Source organism: Xyrauchen texanus, chromosome 34, assembly GCF_025860055.1.
Source record: "Xyrauchen texanus isolate HMW12.3.18 chromosome 34, RBS_HiC_50CHRs, whole genome shotgun sequence".
Classification (NCBI taxonomy): domain Eukaryota; kingdom Metazoa; phylum Chordata; class Actinopteri; order Cypriniformes; family Catostomidae; genus Xyrauchen; species Xyrauchen texanus.
The window spans coordinates 20,885,220-20,903,523 of record NC_068309.1 but is presented as its reverse complement, the minus strand read 5'-3'; the positions used below and the strand labels follow the sequence as shown (position 1 = coordinate 20,903,523).

Below are 18,304 nucleotides of genomic sequence, written 5' to 3'. Positions count from 1 at the left end.
AAATCTCGCAATACATGGCCCCGGTCATCCTCTCCTTAATACAGTGCAGTCGCCCTGTCCCATGTGCAGAAAAACACCCAAAAGCATGATGCTACCACCCCCATGCTTCACAGTAGGGATGATGTTCTTGGGATGGTACTCATCATTCTTCTTCCTCCAAACACGGTTAGTGGAATTATGACCAAAAAGTTCTATTTTGGTCTCATCTGACCACATGACTTTCACCCATGACTCCTCTGGATCATCCAAATGGTCATTGGCAAACTTAAGACGGGCCTTGACATGTGCTGGTTTAAGCAGGGGAACCATGGTTGATTTCAAACCATGACGTCTTAGTGTATTACCAACAGTAACCTTGGAAACGGTGGTCCCAGCTCTTTTCAGTTCATTGACCAGCTCCTCCCGTGTAGTTCTGGGCTGATTTCTCACCTTTCTTAGGATCATTGAGACCCCACGAGGTGAGATCTTGCATGGAGACCCAGTCCGAGGGAGATTGACAAGTCATGTTTAGCTTCTTCCATTTTATAATGATTGCTCCAACAGTGGACCTTTTTTCACCAAGCTGCTTGGCAATTTCCCCGTAGCCCTTTCCAGCCTTGTGGAGGTGTACAATTTTGTCTCTAGTGTCTTTGGACAGCTCTTTGGTCTTGGCCATGTTAGTAGTTGGATTCTTACTGATTGTATGGGGTGGACAGGTGTCTTTATGCAGCTAACGACCTCAAACAGGTGCATCTAATTTAGGATAATAAATGGAGTGGAGGTGGACATTTTAAAGGCAGACTAACAGGTCTTTGAGGGTCAGAATTCTAGCTGATAGACAGGTGTTCAAATACTTATTTGCAGCTGTATCATACAAATAAATAGTTAAAAAATCATACATTGTGATTTCTGGATTTTTTTTTTTAGATTATGTCTCTCACAGTGGACATGCACCTACGATGACAATTTCAGACCCCTCCATGATTTCCAAGTGGGAGAACTTGCAAAATAGCAGGGTGTTCAAATACTTATTTTCCTCACTGTATATACACACTCACCTAAAGTATTATTAGGAACACCATACTAATACTGTGTTTGACCCCCTTTCGCCTTCAGAACTGCCTTAATTCTACGTGGCATTGATTCAACAAGGTGCTGAAAGCATTCTTTAGAAATGTTGGCCCATATTGATTGGATAGCATCTTGCAGTTGATGGAGATTTGTGGGATGCACATCCAGAGCACGAAGCTCCCGTTCCACCACATCCCAAAGATGCTCTATTGGGTTGAGATCTGGTGACTGTGGGGGCCATTTTAGTACAGTGAACTCATTGTCATGTTCAAGAAACCAATTTGAAATGATTCGAGCTTTGTGACATGGTGCATTATCCTGCTGGAAGTAGCCATCAGAGGATGGGTACATGGTGGCCATAAAGGGATGGACATGGTCAGAAACAATGCTCAGGTAGGCCGTGGCATTTAAACGATGCCCAATTAGCACTAAGGGGCCTAAAGTGTGCCAAGAAAACATCCCTCACACCATTACACCATCAGCACCAGCCTGCACAGTGGTAACAAGGCATGATGGATCCATGTTCTTATTCTGTTTACACCAAATTCTGACTCTACCATCTGAATGTCTCAACAGAAATCGAGACTTATCAGACCAGGCAACATTTTTCCGGTCTTCAACTGTCCAATTTTGGTGAGCTCTTGCAAATTGTAGCCTCTTTTTCCTATTTGTAGTGGAGATGAGTGGTACCCGGTGGGGTCTTCTGCTGTTGTAGCCCATCCGCCTCAAGGTTGTGCGTGTTGTGGCTTCACAAATGCTTTGCTGCATACCTCGGTTGTAACGAGTGGTTATTTCAGGCAAAGTTGCTCTTCTATCAGCTTGAATCAGTCGGCCCATTCTCCTCTGACCTCTAGCATCAACAAGGCATTTTCAGCCCACAGGACTGCCACATACTGGATGTTTTTCCCTTTTCACACCATTCTTTGTATACCCTAGAAATGGTTGTGCGTGAAAATCCCAGTAACTGAGCAGATTGTGAAATACTCAGACCGGCCCGTCTGGCACCAACAACCATGCCACGCTCAAAATTGCTTAAATCACCTTTCTTTCCCATTCTGACATTCAGTTTGGAGTTCAGGAGATTGTCTTGACCAGGACCACACCCCTAAATGCATTGAAGCAACTGCCATGTGATTTGGTTGATTAGATAATTGCATTAATGAGAAATTGAACAGGTGTTCCTAATAATCGTTTAGGTGAGTGTGTGTGTGTGTGTGTGTGTGTGTGTGTGTGTGTGTGTGTGTGTATATATATATATATATATATATATATATATATATATATATATATATATATATATACATATACACAAACACAATCACGTACAGATGTACACATTTTCCTCTTTATGTAAAGAAATTGGTACTTTTATTCACCAAAGTGACATTCAACTGATCACAATAGTCAGGACATTAATAACGTGAAACATTACTATTACAATTTGAAAAAAAAAACTACTTCAAGTAGTTTTCATCAAAATATCCTCCACTTGCAGCAATGACAGCTTGGCAGATTCTTGGCATTCTAGCTGTCAGTTTGTCTAGATACTCAGGTGACATTTCACCCCACGCTTCCTGTAGCGCTTACTATAGATGTGGCTGTCTTGTTAGGCACTTCTCACGCACCTTACAGTCAAGCTGATCCCACACAAGCTCAATGTGGTTAAGATTCATAAGACTCTTTTCCAATTATCTGTTGCCTAATGTCTGTTTCTTTGCCCAATTTTTTTTCAAAAGTGTCTTTTTTCATGCAATTCTTCCCATAAGGTCTGCCCCCTGAGTCTCCTCTTTACTGTTGTTCATGAAACTGGTGTTGAGCGGGTAGAATTCAATGAAGCTGTCAATTGAGGACATGTGAGACGTCTATTTCTCAAACTAGAGACTCTGATGTACATCTCCTCTTGTTTAGTTGTACATCTGGCCTTCCACATCTCTTTCTGTCCTTGTTAGTGCCATTTGTCTTTTGTCTTTAAAGAATGTAGTGTACACCTTTGTATGAAATCTTTAGTTTTTGGGCAATTTCAAGCATTGCATAGGTTTCATTCCTTAAAAAAATTATTGACTGATGAGTTTCTAGAGAAAGTGGTTTCTTTTTTAAATTTTTGACCTTAAGACATGTTTTTGACCTACTATTGACCTTTAGACATGCCAGTCTATTGCATACTGTGGCAACTCAAAAACAAACACAAAGACAACGTTAAGCTTCATTTAACAAACCAAATAGCTTTCAGCTGTGTGTGATATAATGTCAAGTGATTTTCTAGTACCATGTTTTTTTACATTAGTAATATCCTGATTATACTTTGTGATCAGTTGAATGCCGCTTTGGTGAATTGAAGTACCAATTTCCTTCATAACAGCAAAATCTGTATATTATTCCAAACTTTTGGCCTCCAGTGTGTGTATGTATTTATTACATATTATTTGGAGACTTATTTAATAAATAACTTGTAAGTTTGACTTGTAATGTATTGTATGTAATAAGTTTATGTTATGGCTGTTTATAAGAAGATTTTACGTTGGTAACTTTATTTAAAGCAGGCAAAGCCATATGATCATGTCATCAGTCAAAAGGCCTTTTTACACTATACAGCACTTATAAGAATAATTTGATTGGCTTCTGCTGCGTTAACATTGGATGTTGCTTGTGTTTAATGCATTATACTCCAAGTATAATTATGAATAGGGAAAGTCTTATAATGTATTATTACTTTAGTTATAACTTATTATAAGGTGTATTATGAGATATTATGAATAGAGTGTAATGCATGTATAAAGCCTTTAAAATGCCATATAAATATGGGCTTCATAGAAAGTATTATCATTAATTATATATTTATATCTCAATGGTTTTATTTAGCTTTTTATTTGGGCATTAAGTTTCCAAAAAACAAAAACATCCCAGTTGGCTTGTTTTGTGTCTGAGATGTTCTAATAGCATCCCTGATTTAAACTTCATATGCAAAAAGTACAGATAGGTTTGGAAATTTCAATTTATTTCTATTAATTTGTTCAAATTGGCTGTTCAGACTTGTTTGTATCATCACTCAAAAAAGCTCATGGAAATCTCTGCCAAGGCATTTATTTTGCTATGTATTTTTATATTGCTGCATATTAATGAAATGTACTAGGCTAAATGTATTTCTTGTTTTAATGTTAATTTAATGAGAGAAATAAAAACAGTGTGGAAAACATCCATTTATTATTTTTAATAAGATTTATTACCTTATTTTACTGCTTCAATGAAATATTTAGAGTCTACTTGGCAACAATGGCTGTTTATTTGAATTGAAAAAAACCTCTAAGCAATCTGAGCAAATATTTAACTATTTAGAATTACATTGAGTGTTGATGTATATTGAATATATTTACATGTATTTTTGATAATTCTGCCCTAGTGTGTGGTTTAGTATTGCACCAGCTATATTTTATTCAACCAGATAGAACAGGGTGTTGTGATTGTCCTTATTGTGTCATACAGATGGAGGAGAAAGTCCAGCAGTGGCAGTCATCCCCAGCCAGCACACTCAACTCCTGGTTCTCTATGGCCCTCTGCTGGTCAGAGTTGGTCATGCCTGCTCTACAGTTTTTAGCTGGAGAAAGCAAATGTGAGCCTGAATAATTTCTGATGAAAGGTTATGGTTCACTGCAACCAATCTGTATTGATTCAGATTTTTGATTGATATTTCTATTTTTCTGCAGCTGGTGTGTTTGCTCTGCCCAGTGGTTTCACACCTTTAGTGGAATTCATAGAACTCTCCCAGCAATGGAAATGGTTGGGTAAGATGATCCCTATATTATTTCTTATCCTTGAAATATCAGCTACTGAGTTATTGAAGGTTACATGTACTGTAATTTTCTTTCACAAGTCTGACGTCTTCCATTGTATTCTGCAAGTGCTTTACAGAAAGGTCAAACAAAGCAGATATACTTTCTCAAACACATTTTATGTACATGGTCAAAAGTTTAGACACACCTACTTACAATTTTGCATATGTAGACAGAATTTCTCTTTGTTTAAAAAAGTAAAGCATAAGAGCATAAGAATATAGATCAAAAAAGTTTTTAAGATCATGAGAACCTTAAATTCATTCAAGTGTGTCCAAAGCTTTTCTTTATAATTTTCTGTACAGGCCCAAGTCAGGATGGAGACAAAGATCTGAGTGCCTTGTGCCAGTTGTGGCTGGAATCAAAGGATCACATGGTCATCAAGGTATTGAACAGCTTCCACGCTTTTCTAAGTAACAAGACACACTCCTCCATTTCTCATTCTGTGTTTGCTTTACAGCAGGAGGGGGAGGAAACTGCAGAACTGACTCCTCCAACTCCAAGAGTGTGAGTTTGACTGTGGCCTTCAGTGTGTTTACTTAACACAATTATCATCAAACTTCAATACAAATATTTCTTTTTACTTCATGATGTTTGTTCTACTTTTTATTAGTTGGACAGACTATGTGGTGAGGCCTAGTACAGGAGAAGAAAGGCATGTTTTTCAAGAGCAGGTTAGTGCCAATTGAGCACATACCATGTTTTGGCTGACAAGTTGAAAAATGTATTTGTTTTTTAACCAAGGAGGCGTGTTGTCAACCACATTGTTGCAGTGCTTGTGGAATGTAGTCTATTATTTCTGTTTCTCAGAAGTGTGTCTGTGTAACAGGAGCAGCAACGTTATGATCAGCCACACAAAGCCTTCACTTACCGAATGCATGGCTTTGAGTCTGTGGTGGGACCAGTCAAGGGAGTTTTCGACAAGGAGACATCACTCAATAAAGCACGAGAGCACTCTTTACTGCGATCAGACCGACCAGCCTATGTCACCATACTGTCTCTTGGTAACTATTGGGTGCTCTTTAAGAAATGCAGTTTTGTTTAGTAAATCAGGGCCTGTTTTCCTGCTGTTTTTGGTGTCAGTTCCTCGAAACGAGTGGTTCCCGACCTTTTTCTCAGTGGATCCCTTTTTTACAAGTCAGATGCTTCACAACCTCTCCACCCATTCAAAATGGCACTTAATTTTATGCACACATCCACACATTTTATTTAATAGAATCAAGCAAACTTTTGTATATGTGTTTATAACAAAAAAATATTTTGAGATCAAAGCATATTCGTGTAAATGTACTTAAATTGCACATTGACATGTTATTATTAACATATTCAATTAAATGGAATTGAATCTTTTCCAGGATCCGTGTGCATTTCTTTAAAATTAAATCTGACATAACAATCCTTTCTAAAGATAGCAAATGTCATTGCATTCTTTCAGTCTGAAAACAAACAGCAGATTTTCTTTTTCATACAGGAGCAATATTCTGTATGTTATTTAGCTTTGGGCGTGTATTAGGGGCCATTAAAACACAACATGTTCTTGCTTTTAAAACAATCTATGCGGAGCACAACAGAATACAGGAGAGTCGATACATTTTTCTAACTTATAATGCAGCATCTTGACAACATGGAATGAGATGCTAAAAACTGCTTGTCTAAGGGATGTGTACATTGACTAACTATTAAAAAATAGTGTGGAATGTTTCCTTTTTTAACAACACATTATTCTTCTCTTTTCTGCTAACAAAAGTTAACTTTTCATAAGTAAATTTTTAGGAAATATGCATTGATTGTGGCTACAAGTGAAATCATAAACAGTTCCCCTAAAATCAAGTAGACTTGGTGGGAGTCGTGACCTCCAGTTTTGGAAACCCTACTCTAAATAATATCAATTCATTCAAGAACTCTCAGAAAGAAATATCAGATCTGAAAGTATTCATATTTTTAAATTGAGGTCATATAGAGAAAAAACAGGTTTGTCCTTGTGATTTCTGTTTGTATCACACAGTGAGGGATGCTGCTGCCAGGCTGCCTAATGGAGAAGGTACCAGAGCGGAGATCTGTGAATTACTCAAGGACTCTCAGTTCCTAGCCCCTGATGTCACCAGTGCACAGGTCAAACACACAATTCATGTTGTCATAAATACCCTTATAACATATTAGTCACTGTCATAGTCATCCGCTTTGTCTTTTTTGTAGGTAAACACGGTGGTAAGTGGTGCCCTTGACCGTCTCCATTACGAGAAAGATCCTTGCGTGAAATACGACATCGGCCGCAAGCTGTGGATCTACCTCCACAGGGACAGGTGCCAGGAGGAGTTTGGTAAGCAACTCTATACAGTGCTGCACGTGCATTGTGCAAACAGTCAGTCTTGTCACAAAAAGGGTTTCATTGCCACAAGCATTAAGCAGATCATGAGAAAGAATGAGTTCCTGTTAGTGTTGACACAGCACACTAATGTAGCTCTTGTACAGCTGTAATGTACACATGCCAGACTAGTAGGACAGGTTTAGCGCTGAGAAGGCCGTATCAGGTTTCCATATATGCTGATGTTTGTAAATATGTTTAAGAAAAGTTATGAAGAGGATGAGATGGATTAAATAAGAGTTGTTCCTAGGGTTGGCTCAATAATAAAAATGTGGCTCTTGTTGATACAAAAATCAATACTTTAATCAACAAATTAATTAAGCCTCCGACAATGAACTCAATGCAATTGCATACAAATACAAACAAAGTGGGAAGAATGTTAAAAATGCACAATAGATTTGCATGTCATATAAAAGGAATTTACCCAATATTTGAATAATGGGCAGATAAGGCCCATATTTGAATCAAGCATGGTTGTAGTTTTAACAGATATCAATTCATTGATTATAACATTTAGGATTAAATGGTCATCACTAGGGCTGAGTATTGATACAGATTCGATTTCGATTCACAAGCGCTCGATTCGATTTCGGTTTTTATTAATTTAGGTATATTTTATTTATAATGTCCTTCTTGCTTGCATATGAGATAAATTATCTCCCAGCTAATACTGTTTTCACTGTGTGAAAAAGTTATTTTATTCTCTCAAGGAGGGAGCAGTGGTCAGATGAACAATTTTTGTAATTCTTTAGTTTTGATACTTATCAGTATACATACACTAATTGCTTTTCAGCACTGCTGATCACATGCACAGTCAGGCTTGTATGTCTCTCTTTCTCCCTCCGGCGGTCTGGATTGCCGTTCAGATCCCTCTACTCTCACTGCAAACACAAAACAGCTGTTAGAGTTGATTTTCCCACTGGTGTCGATCCTTATTGTACTCACTCTCTCGGCCTCGATCTCCACAGACGTTGCTTGGCCACGCCCCATCACCACATACCCCCATCGCTCGACTCAGGCCGGGGAGCTATTAGGCCTGTCACTTACTCCCCCCATTCCTGTAGAGGAAATCCGCAACAGCCATCTGCGCCCCCCGGACTGTGGAATACCTCAAACTTAAATTGCTGGAGAGCTAGATACCAACGGGTGATTGAGCCACTGGAGCGTGGTGTGGTCCGAACAGAGGGTGAAAGCACATCCCAACAGATAGTACTGAAGGGTGAGGACAGCCCACTTGATGGCCAAACATTCCTTCTCAATTGTGCTGTGCTTAGTCTCTCTCATCGAGAGCTTGCGTCGAAAGTTCAGCACAGGGCGTTCCTCCCCTTCCACCATCTGGACAGTGCCGTTTCCAACCCCCTGTCTGATGCATCCATCTGCAAGATAAAATGGAGAGAGAAATCAGGAAAGTGCAATTATGGCCCGCCGCAGAGTGACATGGCTCCATCAACTGGACCGGATCTGGTGCCCCCTTTTTAATAAGATCAGTCAGCGGGCTAGTGACTGGCGAATCTTAAGCACAAACCTACGATAATAGCCAGCCATCCCCAGGAACTGTCTCACCTCTTTGGTCTTAGGTCTCGGGCAAGCTGCAATTGCTGTGGTCTTATCAATTTGTGACCGTGCCTGTCTATGACCCAAGTGGAAGCCCTGATACCATAATTTGACCTATGCAATTGCACACTTCTTAGGGTTTGCCATGAGTTCCGCCCATCTCAAAGACTTCAGGACAGTCCTCAGATGCTGCCGGTGCTGCTGCCAATCATTACTGTATATAATGATGTCATCTAGATAGGCAGCGGAATGTGGCCTGGCGATTCTGTCCATGAACCGCTGAAACGTATCTGTACGTTAGCCAAACGGTGTGGAAAATTCAGTTTTTTCATGGGACATGGGAGCTTTAATGGTCCGACGAGGTCCATACCAATTCATTCGAAGGGGACCTCGATCAATGGAAGGGGGTGCAATGGTGCTCTTGGGGTGGCCGGCAGAGTCACCAGTTGATAAACCACCTGCGGACATCCGGTGAATGCCTTAATATTTCCAAAGCCTTGGACTGAATCAAGCTTTGGTGAATGGAGGTTTGATTACAACCTGAATCCAAAAAAAGCTTGAAATGTAACCCCCTTTATACTCCCAGGTATCCAGTACACTCCTACTCGATCGGGGGCAGCCTGTAGTGTGTCGGGGACCTGGACCAATGTCTCCACCTCCATTGTGGGGCATTGGTCCTGGAAATGCCCAGGTTCCCCGCAGCTCCAGCGGACCGGCCCAGACTTCACTCCGACACAGTGGATTCACCAGCTTGTGGGGGAGAACAGAGAGGGTTAGGGGAAGCCAATGGGATGAACAACCCCTGGGAACAGGGAAACAGTTTTAGTAAGGGAGTTCCCTGTTTCCGGGGAACTGAATGATGGTAAGGGGATGGGAGAGAGAGAGAAGAGGGCTCGCTGGCCCCTGGATATACCGCTGTATGGTCTTCAGCCAGCTGGATTGCTTCATCCAGCAACGGCAGATGGTGGCACCGGACCCACTCCGCAATTTCCCTCGGCTGCCGGGAGACGAACCGTTCCTGCACCATGAGGATGATGGCATCGTTGGCTTTGCCTACCTCCTCAGCCAGCAACCACTGTTGGCAAGCATCACGGAGCTGTTGTGCAAAGGCAAATGGCCGGCCTTGCTCAGTGTCAAGTTGTGAAACCACTGACTGTGTTGTTCCGGACTGTGGCCGACCCATTGCAGGATGGCTTTCCTTAAGTCGGCAAAGTCCAGGAGGTTGGCGACCGGAACTTCTGGGGCAGCAGGTTGTGTCTCCCCGGTCAGCAGTGGCAAGAGATGGTCCGGCCATTGCTTTGGTGGCCATTTCTGCACTCTGGCCATGTACTCGAACAGCTCCAGGAATGCTTCCAAGTCATCCAGAGCTCCCATTATAGCGAGCATCACGTGTGTGCTCGCTGCTGCCAGGGTCGAAATGGAAGCCCCCTCCTGGGGCAACAAGCTCCGCAACACCCTCCAGTCCTCTGCTTGGGCCTGAAGGAGCACCTCAAATAGTGTTCCTGCTTCTTTCGTTGCACCATGTGGGCCTGGTGCTGATGAACCCGATGAATCTTGGCATTGTCATTCAGCCCATGCAGTCATGGAAGGAAAAATCCACTGAAAAGAATAACCTGGTCATTCAGTACATTCAGGTAGTCAGTTTACTAAATTGTATTGCCGTTGCTATGCCTAGACCTGACCAGTTGAAGCAACCCCAGATCATAACACTGCCTCCAGAGGCTTGAACAGTGGGTTCTATGCATGACACGTGCATCGCTTCATGCACTTCCCTTTTACCCTGTTGCACCCATTGCTTTGGAATAGGGTAAATCTGGACTCATCAGACCACATGATCTTTTTCCATTTGCTTCACAGTCCAATCTTTATGCTCCCTAGCAAATTTAAGTAGTTTTTTTCTGGTTAGCCTCACTAACAAGTGGCTTTCTTGTGGCCACACAGCTATTTAGTCCTAATCCTGTAAATTCTCGTCGCATTGTGCATGTGGAAATGCTACTTTCACTATTAAACACAGTGGTGAGTTCTACTGTCGATGTTTTTAACAATGTGACTTCAAGCGTTTTAGTGATCTTCGATCACGATCTTTCAAGATTTTTTTCTACCCACATTTCTTCCACGAAGCTGATGGTTCATCACAATCCTTCCAGGTTTTAATAATGCGTTGGACAGTTCTTTACCAAATTCCAGTGCTTTCAGCTATCTCCTTAGTTGTTTTCTTTGCTTGATGCAGGCCAATCATTTCCCCCTTGTGAAACACAGTAACCTATTTTCCACAACCATGGGATATGTCTTCCAACATAGTTTTTAAGAAATGAGAAGCTACTCACTGCATCAGTTAGGGTTAAAAGAACTGTTGTCAGCTGAAACATTAATCACTGCAATAATGATCCAATCATAGGCTCTTAAGTATCTACTTGTTTAAATCCAAACGGCGACTTTTTTTTTTTTGGATAGGCAGTGTATACAGGAGACCTTCTAACTAGGTACAAAAGGTCACATTTTGGCTTATTAAAAATGAACAAATCAATGTATTCAATTAATAAAGAAGATATTATATTTCATATATAATTTTTTGTACTATGTTTTTGTATTATTTTTGTATTATCACTTGTTTATTGCATAATTTATACCATTTACAAGTATTGTCATTGATTTGTTGAACACATGCTAAAACCTGTCTCTTTAAAAACCAACATTTCTGTAAAGAGTGTCTGTAGAGAGGACTCAAATGGCTTTATCTCATTTGTGTTATGCATGATTAGAATTACATGGTTTTTTTTTTTTGTTGTTTTTTTTAATCAACAACTGGTAGTAAAGAACTGATAGGGTATTAAAAGAGACATTATTTAATGACAAATGGGTTGCATGGATCTTGTCTTTGGACACATACAGAACAACATTTAACACACAGTGAAAAGATATCGCTGCTGAATACTCCACCACTATACTACACTATTACTGGTAAGTGAAATGTAAACATTTACCAGCCAGTTGCCAAATATATAAATTTTTGTCACATAGTGCAAATTTTGGTTGAAAATGCGAAAGATTTCCTCATTGTAGTAGAGGGTTGCGCATAAACTTGCGCAGTAAAAGATAAATCTTAGGATTTAAAAATCTATATAGAGATCATTCAAATTAAGATATGAAGACTGATATTTTTACCCACCCCTATTCATCATGAGTCAAGGTATGCATCAATTCCAAAAATATCCTCAAAATATTCCTGAATATAAACAATAAATGTTGGTGAAGAAAACCACAACAATAACTTACAAAATTTTTATGGACATAAAAAAATATTAATAATAACAGAGAAATCTGAACTTGGAAGCATGACCTTTATTACTTAAAAGAGGACCCTTTTTTACTCATCGACATTACTGAAGTTTGCAAAATGATGGTATGTTTTAAATATATGGAATCTCAGAATCTTGTTGTACTGTACATCCAATACAGCCTTTCAGTTAAACATTTCAAAATGATGCTGCTGTTCTTGATTATGAAACACTGTGATTTAGCTGTCTTAGCCCTTAGCTGTTAAACAAATCAGATACTACATGTGATAATCTCTCTTTAATCAGAGAGGATACACCAGGCCCAGGCAGCAGCTGCCAAAGCCAAGAAAGCTCTGCAACAGAAGCCAAAACCGGCACCCAAACCTGTAAGTTCAGCAACATGTCAACAAAAACTTTAGTCACCTGTGGTCTGCCACACACTCATTTGACATGTAAAACACTGTAACTTCATGAAGATTTGCATCAGCTGTTTATGTTTGTGGGTGTGTTTGTGTGTACTATAGAAGGCAGCCGGTAAGGAGCCAGGCAGTAAGAATGGTTCTGCAGAGGTGGGTCAGAGCTCAGGAAGTGAAGGGGTCAACAATGCAGCTGCCAGCTTACCCCAACCACCACCCACACCAAACACCCCCGGAACCCCCAAATTGCCCCTACCTCCTACAGCAGCCACACCAACTAAAGTAGGCACACCAGAGCCTGTCAAATCTAGTCCCAGGTGAGTAGACTGAAAACTAGCCTAAGTAATTAAAAAAAAAAAAAAATCCCTTAAGAACCAACCCAGAAGATATTATGTCTTTTATATTAAAGGGGTAGTTCACTGAAATACTATCTGTGAAACATAAATGGAAATATTATGCAGAATGTTAGCCTATTTCAGTCACCATCCACTTTCATTGGATGAAAAAGATGTAATAATAACAATATCAATCATATAAAATTAATATCAAATAAGTGAATGTGATTGAGTCTAACATTCTGCTTCACATCTCTGATGGTGAGTAAATGATGACAGACTTTTTATTTTTGGGTGAATTAATTTAATGTTTGCATTTTTTCTCATAAACCTTTTGTACCTACAAATAAGACACAATGTTCAGCTGTATTACTATGTTTATGTCCCAAGATTTTCAAGGTCCTAATCGGATCCTCTCTTTTGGCCCATAGTGTCCTGTTGGTGTCCCCTCCCTCCATGCCTCAGTTAGGAACACTGCTGTCTGCCAGTCAGCCTGGTCCACAGGTGTCCCAGCAGGCCTCAGCTCAGCCTGCAACCCGGGTAGTGGCACACTCGGCTGCCTCTGGTTCTCTGCCTCAGGTGCGAGTAGTCACTGCCCAATCTGGTCTTCCTGTCTCCTCTGCAGGACAGCCAACAACATTAGTGCACCAGAGTCCTCATCACATCAGGGTGCCCGTCACTGTGGCCCATGGCAAGAGCATCACGCAGGTTTGCCCTAGCATCTTACCACAGAGTTGGTAAATTGTAATATTTCCTTATAAACACACAGCATATATGAGCTGTCCAGTTTAAATACGTTGCTCAAATTATTGTTCGTATTTCTGTGAGCAGGCAGTGGTGACTGTTCCACTTAGAGGCCCATCTGCAGGAAGTCCCATTCAGGTGCAGGCTTCACAAGGTCAGGCCAGTCTGACTGTCGCAGGTCTTGCCTCGGCTGTCACGGTAACCAAACCTCAGACAAGATCCCCCATTAGCCCTGCTCACAACCCAGCATCACCTGCATTACTGCAGGGACTCAGCAGCCAGAATATTATCAAACAGGTACAAACTGACTTGGAGTGACTTTGTCTGATGATATATAAAATAATTTTTATTTAAAATGAAATGTCATCCTGTGAAGAGCATGTCCAGGTCAAATTTCATCCCAAAATAAAAATAAGTAAATTATATATTGCTTTAAGAAACAGAAACCTATTTTTTGAGCCAGTCAGATTTTTAATTTTTTTTATTATGAAGGGGCGATCACACCAGGCTTTAACCTTGAACGACCATGCGTACACATGCGTGGATGTTGTGTTTTTGCTTGGCTGTGCGCAACGCATAATATAAATTAATTTTTACCGACTGATCTAAGTTCAGGAGACTGTGCTCTCAGTCAAGGGTTAAACTTTTGACGCACAGTGATGTGACAAAACAACATGGCGCCAACCACAGTGTAGTTTGTCTTTGGGAGAAATGCCAACAAAATTATATCTAGTAAGAAACCTCATTACATTTTTACATTGAAATCTGTGAGTCAAAATATTAGTCTCTTGTTTCATCCGATATGCAATTTTTACAATTTGAGCGATATATTGCGAAACCACATGCGGCTAAACATGATTGATCAGATGCTTTATATGAAGTAAGGACAAAAATACAATGCATTTCGAAATGTTCTGAGACCAATGCAGACAGACAGCACACTGGAGGTTAAGTCCAGGGACTAAAAACTAAATGTTTTTCGGTTCGGTCTGAACAAAAACTGTATTTTTTCGTTCCAGTTCAGAAGTTCCGATGCCTCCTTTCCAAGAGCAAAATAAAAGAATGGTTAATAACGTTCTTTTTAAAATTACAGTACTCTTCTCTAAGGGGTGGGTGAAATACCAATTGCAGTGTTGCGAGATCTAGCAACAGAAATAAACAGCCTGGTCTTGAAAAACAAGCCCAAAATTGGCCGCTTGCCTCAACAAAATAAATGAAAATGAGCAGTTAAATTTTTTTCCTGTGTGATGGTTTCATCAGCATAGGAGTCATAAAAAACATTGTTAAGTATAATTTTAATTACAGATCTGCTTCTTAGCCAAACCCGGAAGCTGTATTAATGTACCATATCTAACAAGAATTCAGTGAAGACTTGGAAACAACTGAGAAATTTTCTTTTTACCTCTAATGTTTTCCTTCTATCAGGATTAGCCGTGCATTTATATGTAGTACTTATACATAGTTGGTCATTCTTTTTACTGTAATGTGAAAAAAACTATTATTTTCTAGAATCTAGTGAGAATCTCCAAACACTCAAAATGAATGAGAATTTTTGGGGGAAATGTGCTAAATTATTAAAAAATGTCACATTTGAAAAACACTTTTTCTTTTTACAAAATACAGTTTCTTATTTTTCTTTTTTTTTTTTTGTGTGATTTTGGTTTAAAATGTGACTTGGACATGTTTTTGTGCAATGCACCCATTTTCATTTCATGAGTTACTTGCTTTTGTTTCAAACAGGTTGCCATCACTGGCCAGTTAGGTGTAAAGACCCAGAGTGGGGCAAGAATCCCTCTCACTGCCACTAATCTACGCATCCAGGGAAAGGATGTACTCCGCCTGCCCCCCTCCTCAATTACCACTGATGCAAAAGGTCAAACAGTGCTCCGTATCACTCCAGACATGATGGCCACCCTCACTAAATCCCCAATGGCCACCGTCAAACTCACCTCAGACATGCTGACCAGTGCCACCAGCACAGGCAGCAAGAGCATCTCTGCCACTCTACATGTGTCTTCACCCCAGCCTTCACCCCCTGCCTCTAAGACTGCCCCACCCACTGCATCTGAGACACTGGCTACCAAAGCATCTGCCTCTCTAGGCACCACAGGCACTGCCACCTTAGTGAAAGTTCACCCGGAACTGAAGGCAGCCTGTGACACAGCCATCCGCCTCATGCCCGCCCTTGCTGTCACTATGGCTGAACCCAAAGCCCGCACATTCTCAACAGTCACATCCTCAGACTCGAAAGCAGCAGGTACTACTATTCGAATAGTGCCAAACCTTGGTGTGATCCCTCAGAAACAGGGTCAGACTGTCGCAATTAGCACCATCACCACAGCTGCAAAGCCTGTCACTGTGTCGTCAGGGGCAGCCACTGTTACCATAGCAACCAGTGGAGTGGCAGGGGCCAAAGGCGTGGCACTTGGGCCTGCTGCCACAGGCTCTCCGCTCTCTCTGGGAACCACAGCAACCACAGTCAGACAAGTGCCGGTCAGTGCTACTGTAGTAGCCACACAAGCAGTAAGTTTACCTTTTAGATTTTTAAATTCAAAAAGCCTGACAGACTTGTAGGGGCTTTTCAAAATCGAAATGATTAATCCAGGGTCATTTTTAATATTGTCCTCTGAACACTGCTCATACTTTACCCTGGATTACTAATCCACACTGTATATCTTTAGCATTCCAATTTGTGAATTAACCCTTTAAGCTTTTTTTTTTTTAAATATATCAAAATATCAATAACTACTTGAAAAACACAAAATAGGTATCGTTAATGGGGGGGAAGCTCTTCTTTACAATGCATGTAGGTATTATGACCAAAACTGAACAAGTGCTTTGAAATTTGCAGAAAAATCTGAAGTGTTATGTTTTGATAATTTATTGATAATTTTGCACTGCACATTTTATTGTAGGCCTAGATGGTAAAAACATCAAACTGATCAAATGGCCATGTGTCATATGCTTTTTGGAAAGCTCTCAAAGAGTAGAATACAACCTGTCTATTTGTTTTACTCACAGACAAAAATATATGTCTTTGACATTACATATAATCAGGTGTTGCTTATAAGCTGTTTTGCTTATAACTTCACAAACAATAAACGGAATCTAAAATAGCACACATCATTACTTAGAGGAGGCGATTGTCTTTAAAACGAGCCCACACACACTGCAATTGGATACATAGATCAGTAGGTAATCCAGAATGAAATCTGGAATAAATGACACAGAATTGAACTGAATGAGATCTCGTTACTCCTGCTTGCATGCTTTGGAGAGAGAGCATACCTTTAATAATTGTTGTGTTTGCATTTGTAATTAGTTCTTACGTACAATTATTATGTTTCATATGTTTGGAGAGGCTTTTGGAAACTAGGATAAATTATTTTTGTAACGCTTTGTCTCTTGATTGCTTTGGTAAATCAATACAAAATTGTACTACGTTACAGGTGACATGATTGGGAGTAAAACAAAAGCCGCTTTTCGGTGCTGTTATTTACACCCTGAGATTTATATATATTGTGAATTATGAATTAGAATAATATATATAATTTATATATTATTATAAATATATAATATATATATATATTTAGAAAAATAAGGAAATAATTTCAGTTTAGTTTGTTTTTTTCAACAGTTTCTTAGGCTGAGAGTCTCAAAAATTTTTTTTTATAAGCCTTTAATTTTCGGTATGCGACTAAAACAGGAAATCTTTCTGGCCTTGTCAACATAATCCAGGTTTAAAAGTTATGCTAGCCCCGTTTAATAATACAAGTGTGAAATCTTGCTTAACCTAGGGTTAAAAAAGACATTAACCCATGCTTATTGTTTTTGTGAAAAGCCTAGAAGGGCATTTAAAGGGCATCCTTATTTATAACCTTTTAGTGGAAGAATGTAGTGTATCAAGTACACACTGCCTGTTATGCATGTCAACATAATTGTCTGAACTCAAGTTTTCTGTTTTCAGGGAAAGATTCCTACAAGGATCACAGTCCCTCTATCTGTCCTCAGTCAACCATTGAAAAACAAGAGTGTGGTCACCACACCCATAATTAAGGGAAACATAAGCACCAAGTAAGAATTCAGCTATATCACCTAATAATCATATTATTATAAAAAATAAATAAAAAAACACAATCTTAAATTTGTTAACAGTGAAGTGTGTAATCCCCAAACAAAATTACTGTTTTGAATTTGGTCAATTTCTTTCATTGGTCAAAAATATTGATAGTCCCATTCCAATTGCACACCATTGGTTGAACCAATTGAGCTATGTCAAGCTTGTTGTGATGCTCAAACAGAGCAATGTTTAGAGAGTGCCAGAGTCACGGTGTTTACATTCCTAGAAATGCTTACTTTTAGTTGACTCTGTACATTAAATTACGATACAAGAAAGCGTTTAAACATACTGTAAAAAAAAATTACACATGTCACTTTTAAAAGGGTCACTATGAACTGAAAGTCTGATTTGCCAAATGTGTCTTGTAGTATCAGCAGTCTGGGGAGAAACATTATCCTGACTACCATGCCAGCAGGCACAAAGCTGATTGCTGGGAACAAGCCTGTCAGCTTTGTAACTGCTCAACAGCTGCAGCAGCTCCAGCAGCAGGGGCAGGCCACACAGGTTGAATGATCAGACTTTACCATGTTTCCCAAACAAATTAAAACTGGTTTTGCAAGCCAAACCATACACTACTCGTGTGGGGAATCAAGATGTGAGTTAACTGAATATATT

General features: G+C 39.8%; 1 protein-coding gene across 3 annotated transcripts in view; it reads left to right on the top strand.

Annotated features, from left to right (window-relative positions):
• Positions 1 to 18,304, top strand: part of nfrkb (nuclear factor related to kappaB binding protein) — a 29,705-nt gene that overhangs the window by 11,240 nt on the left and 161 nt on the right. For all 3 annotated transcript variants that reach the window (XM_052104577.1, XM_052104576.1, XM_052104575.1), the window contains exons 11-25: positions 4,531 to 4,657; positions 4,752 to 4,829; positions 5,183 to 5,262; positions 5,338 to 5,384; positions 5,491 to 5,551; positions 5,707 to 5,881; positions 6,883 to 6,989; positions 7,074 to 7,197; positions 12,381 to 12,460; positions 12,599 to 12,807; positions 13,257 to 13,533; positions 13,657 to 13,866; positions 15,310 to 16,092; positions 17,537 to 17,643; positions 18,058 to 18,193. In XM_052104577.1, coding sequence (XP_051960537.1) covers positions 4,531 to 4,657; positions 4,752 to 4,829; positions 5,183 to 5,262; positions 5,338 to 5,384; positions 5,491 to 5,551; positions 5,707 to 5,881; positions 6,883 to 6,989; positions 7,074 to 7,197; positions 12,381 to 12,460; positions 12,599 to 12,807; positions 13,257 to 13,533; positions 13,657 to 13,866; positions 15,310 to 16,092; positions 17,537 to 17,643; positions 18,058 to 18,193 — 2,601 coding nt within the window. The remainder of the gene's footprint in view (positions 1 to 4,530; positions 4,658 to 4,751; positions 4,830 to 5,182; positions 5,263 to 5,337; positions 5,385 to 5,490; positions 5,552 to 5,706; positions 5,882 to 6,882; positions 6,990 to 7,073; positions 7,198 to 12,380; positions 12,461 to 12,598; positions 12,808 to 13,256; positions 13,534 to 13,656; positions 13,867 to 15,309; positions 16,093 to 17,536; positions 17,644 to 18,057; positions 18,194 to 18,304) is intronic.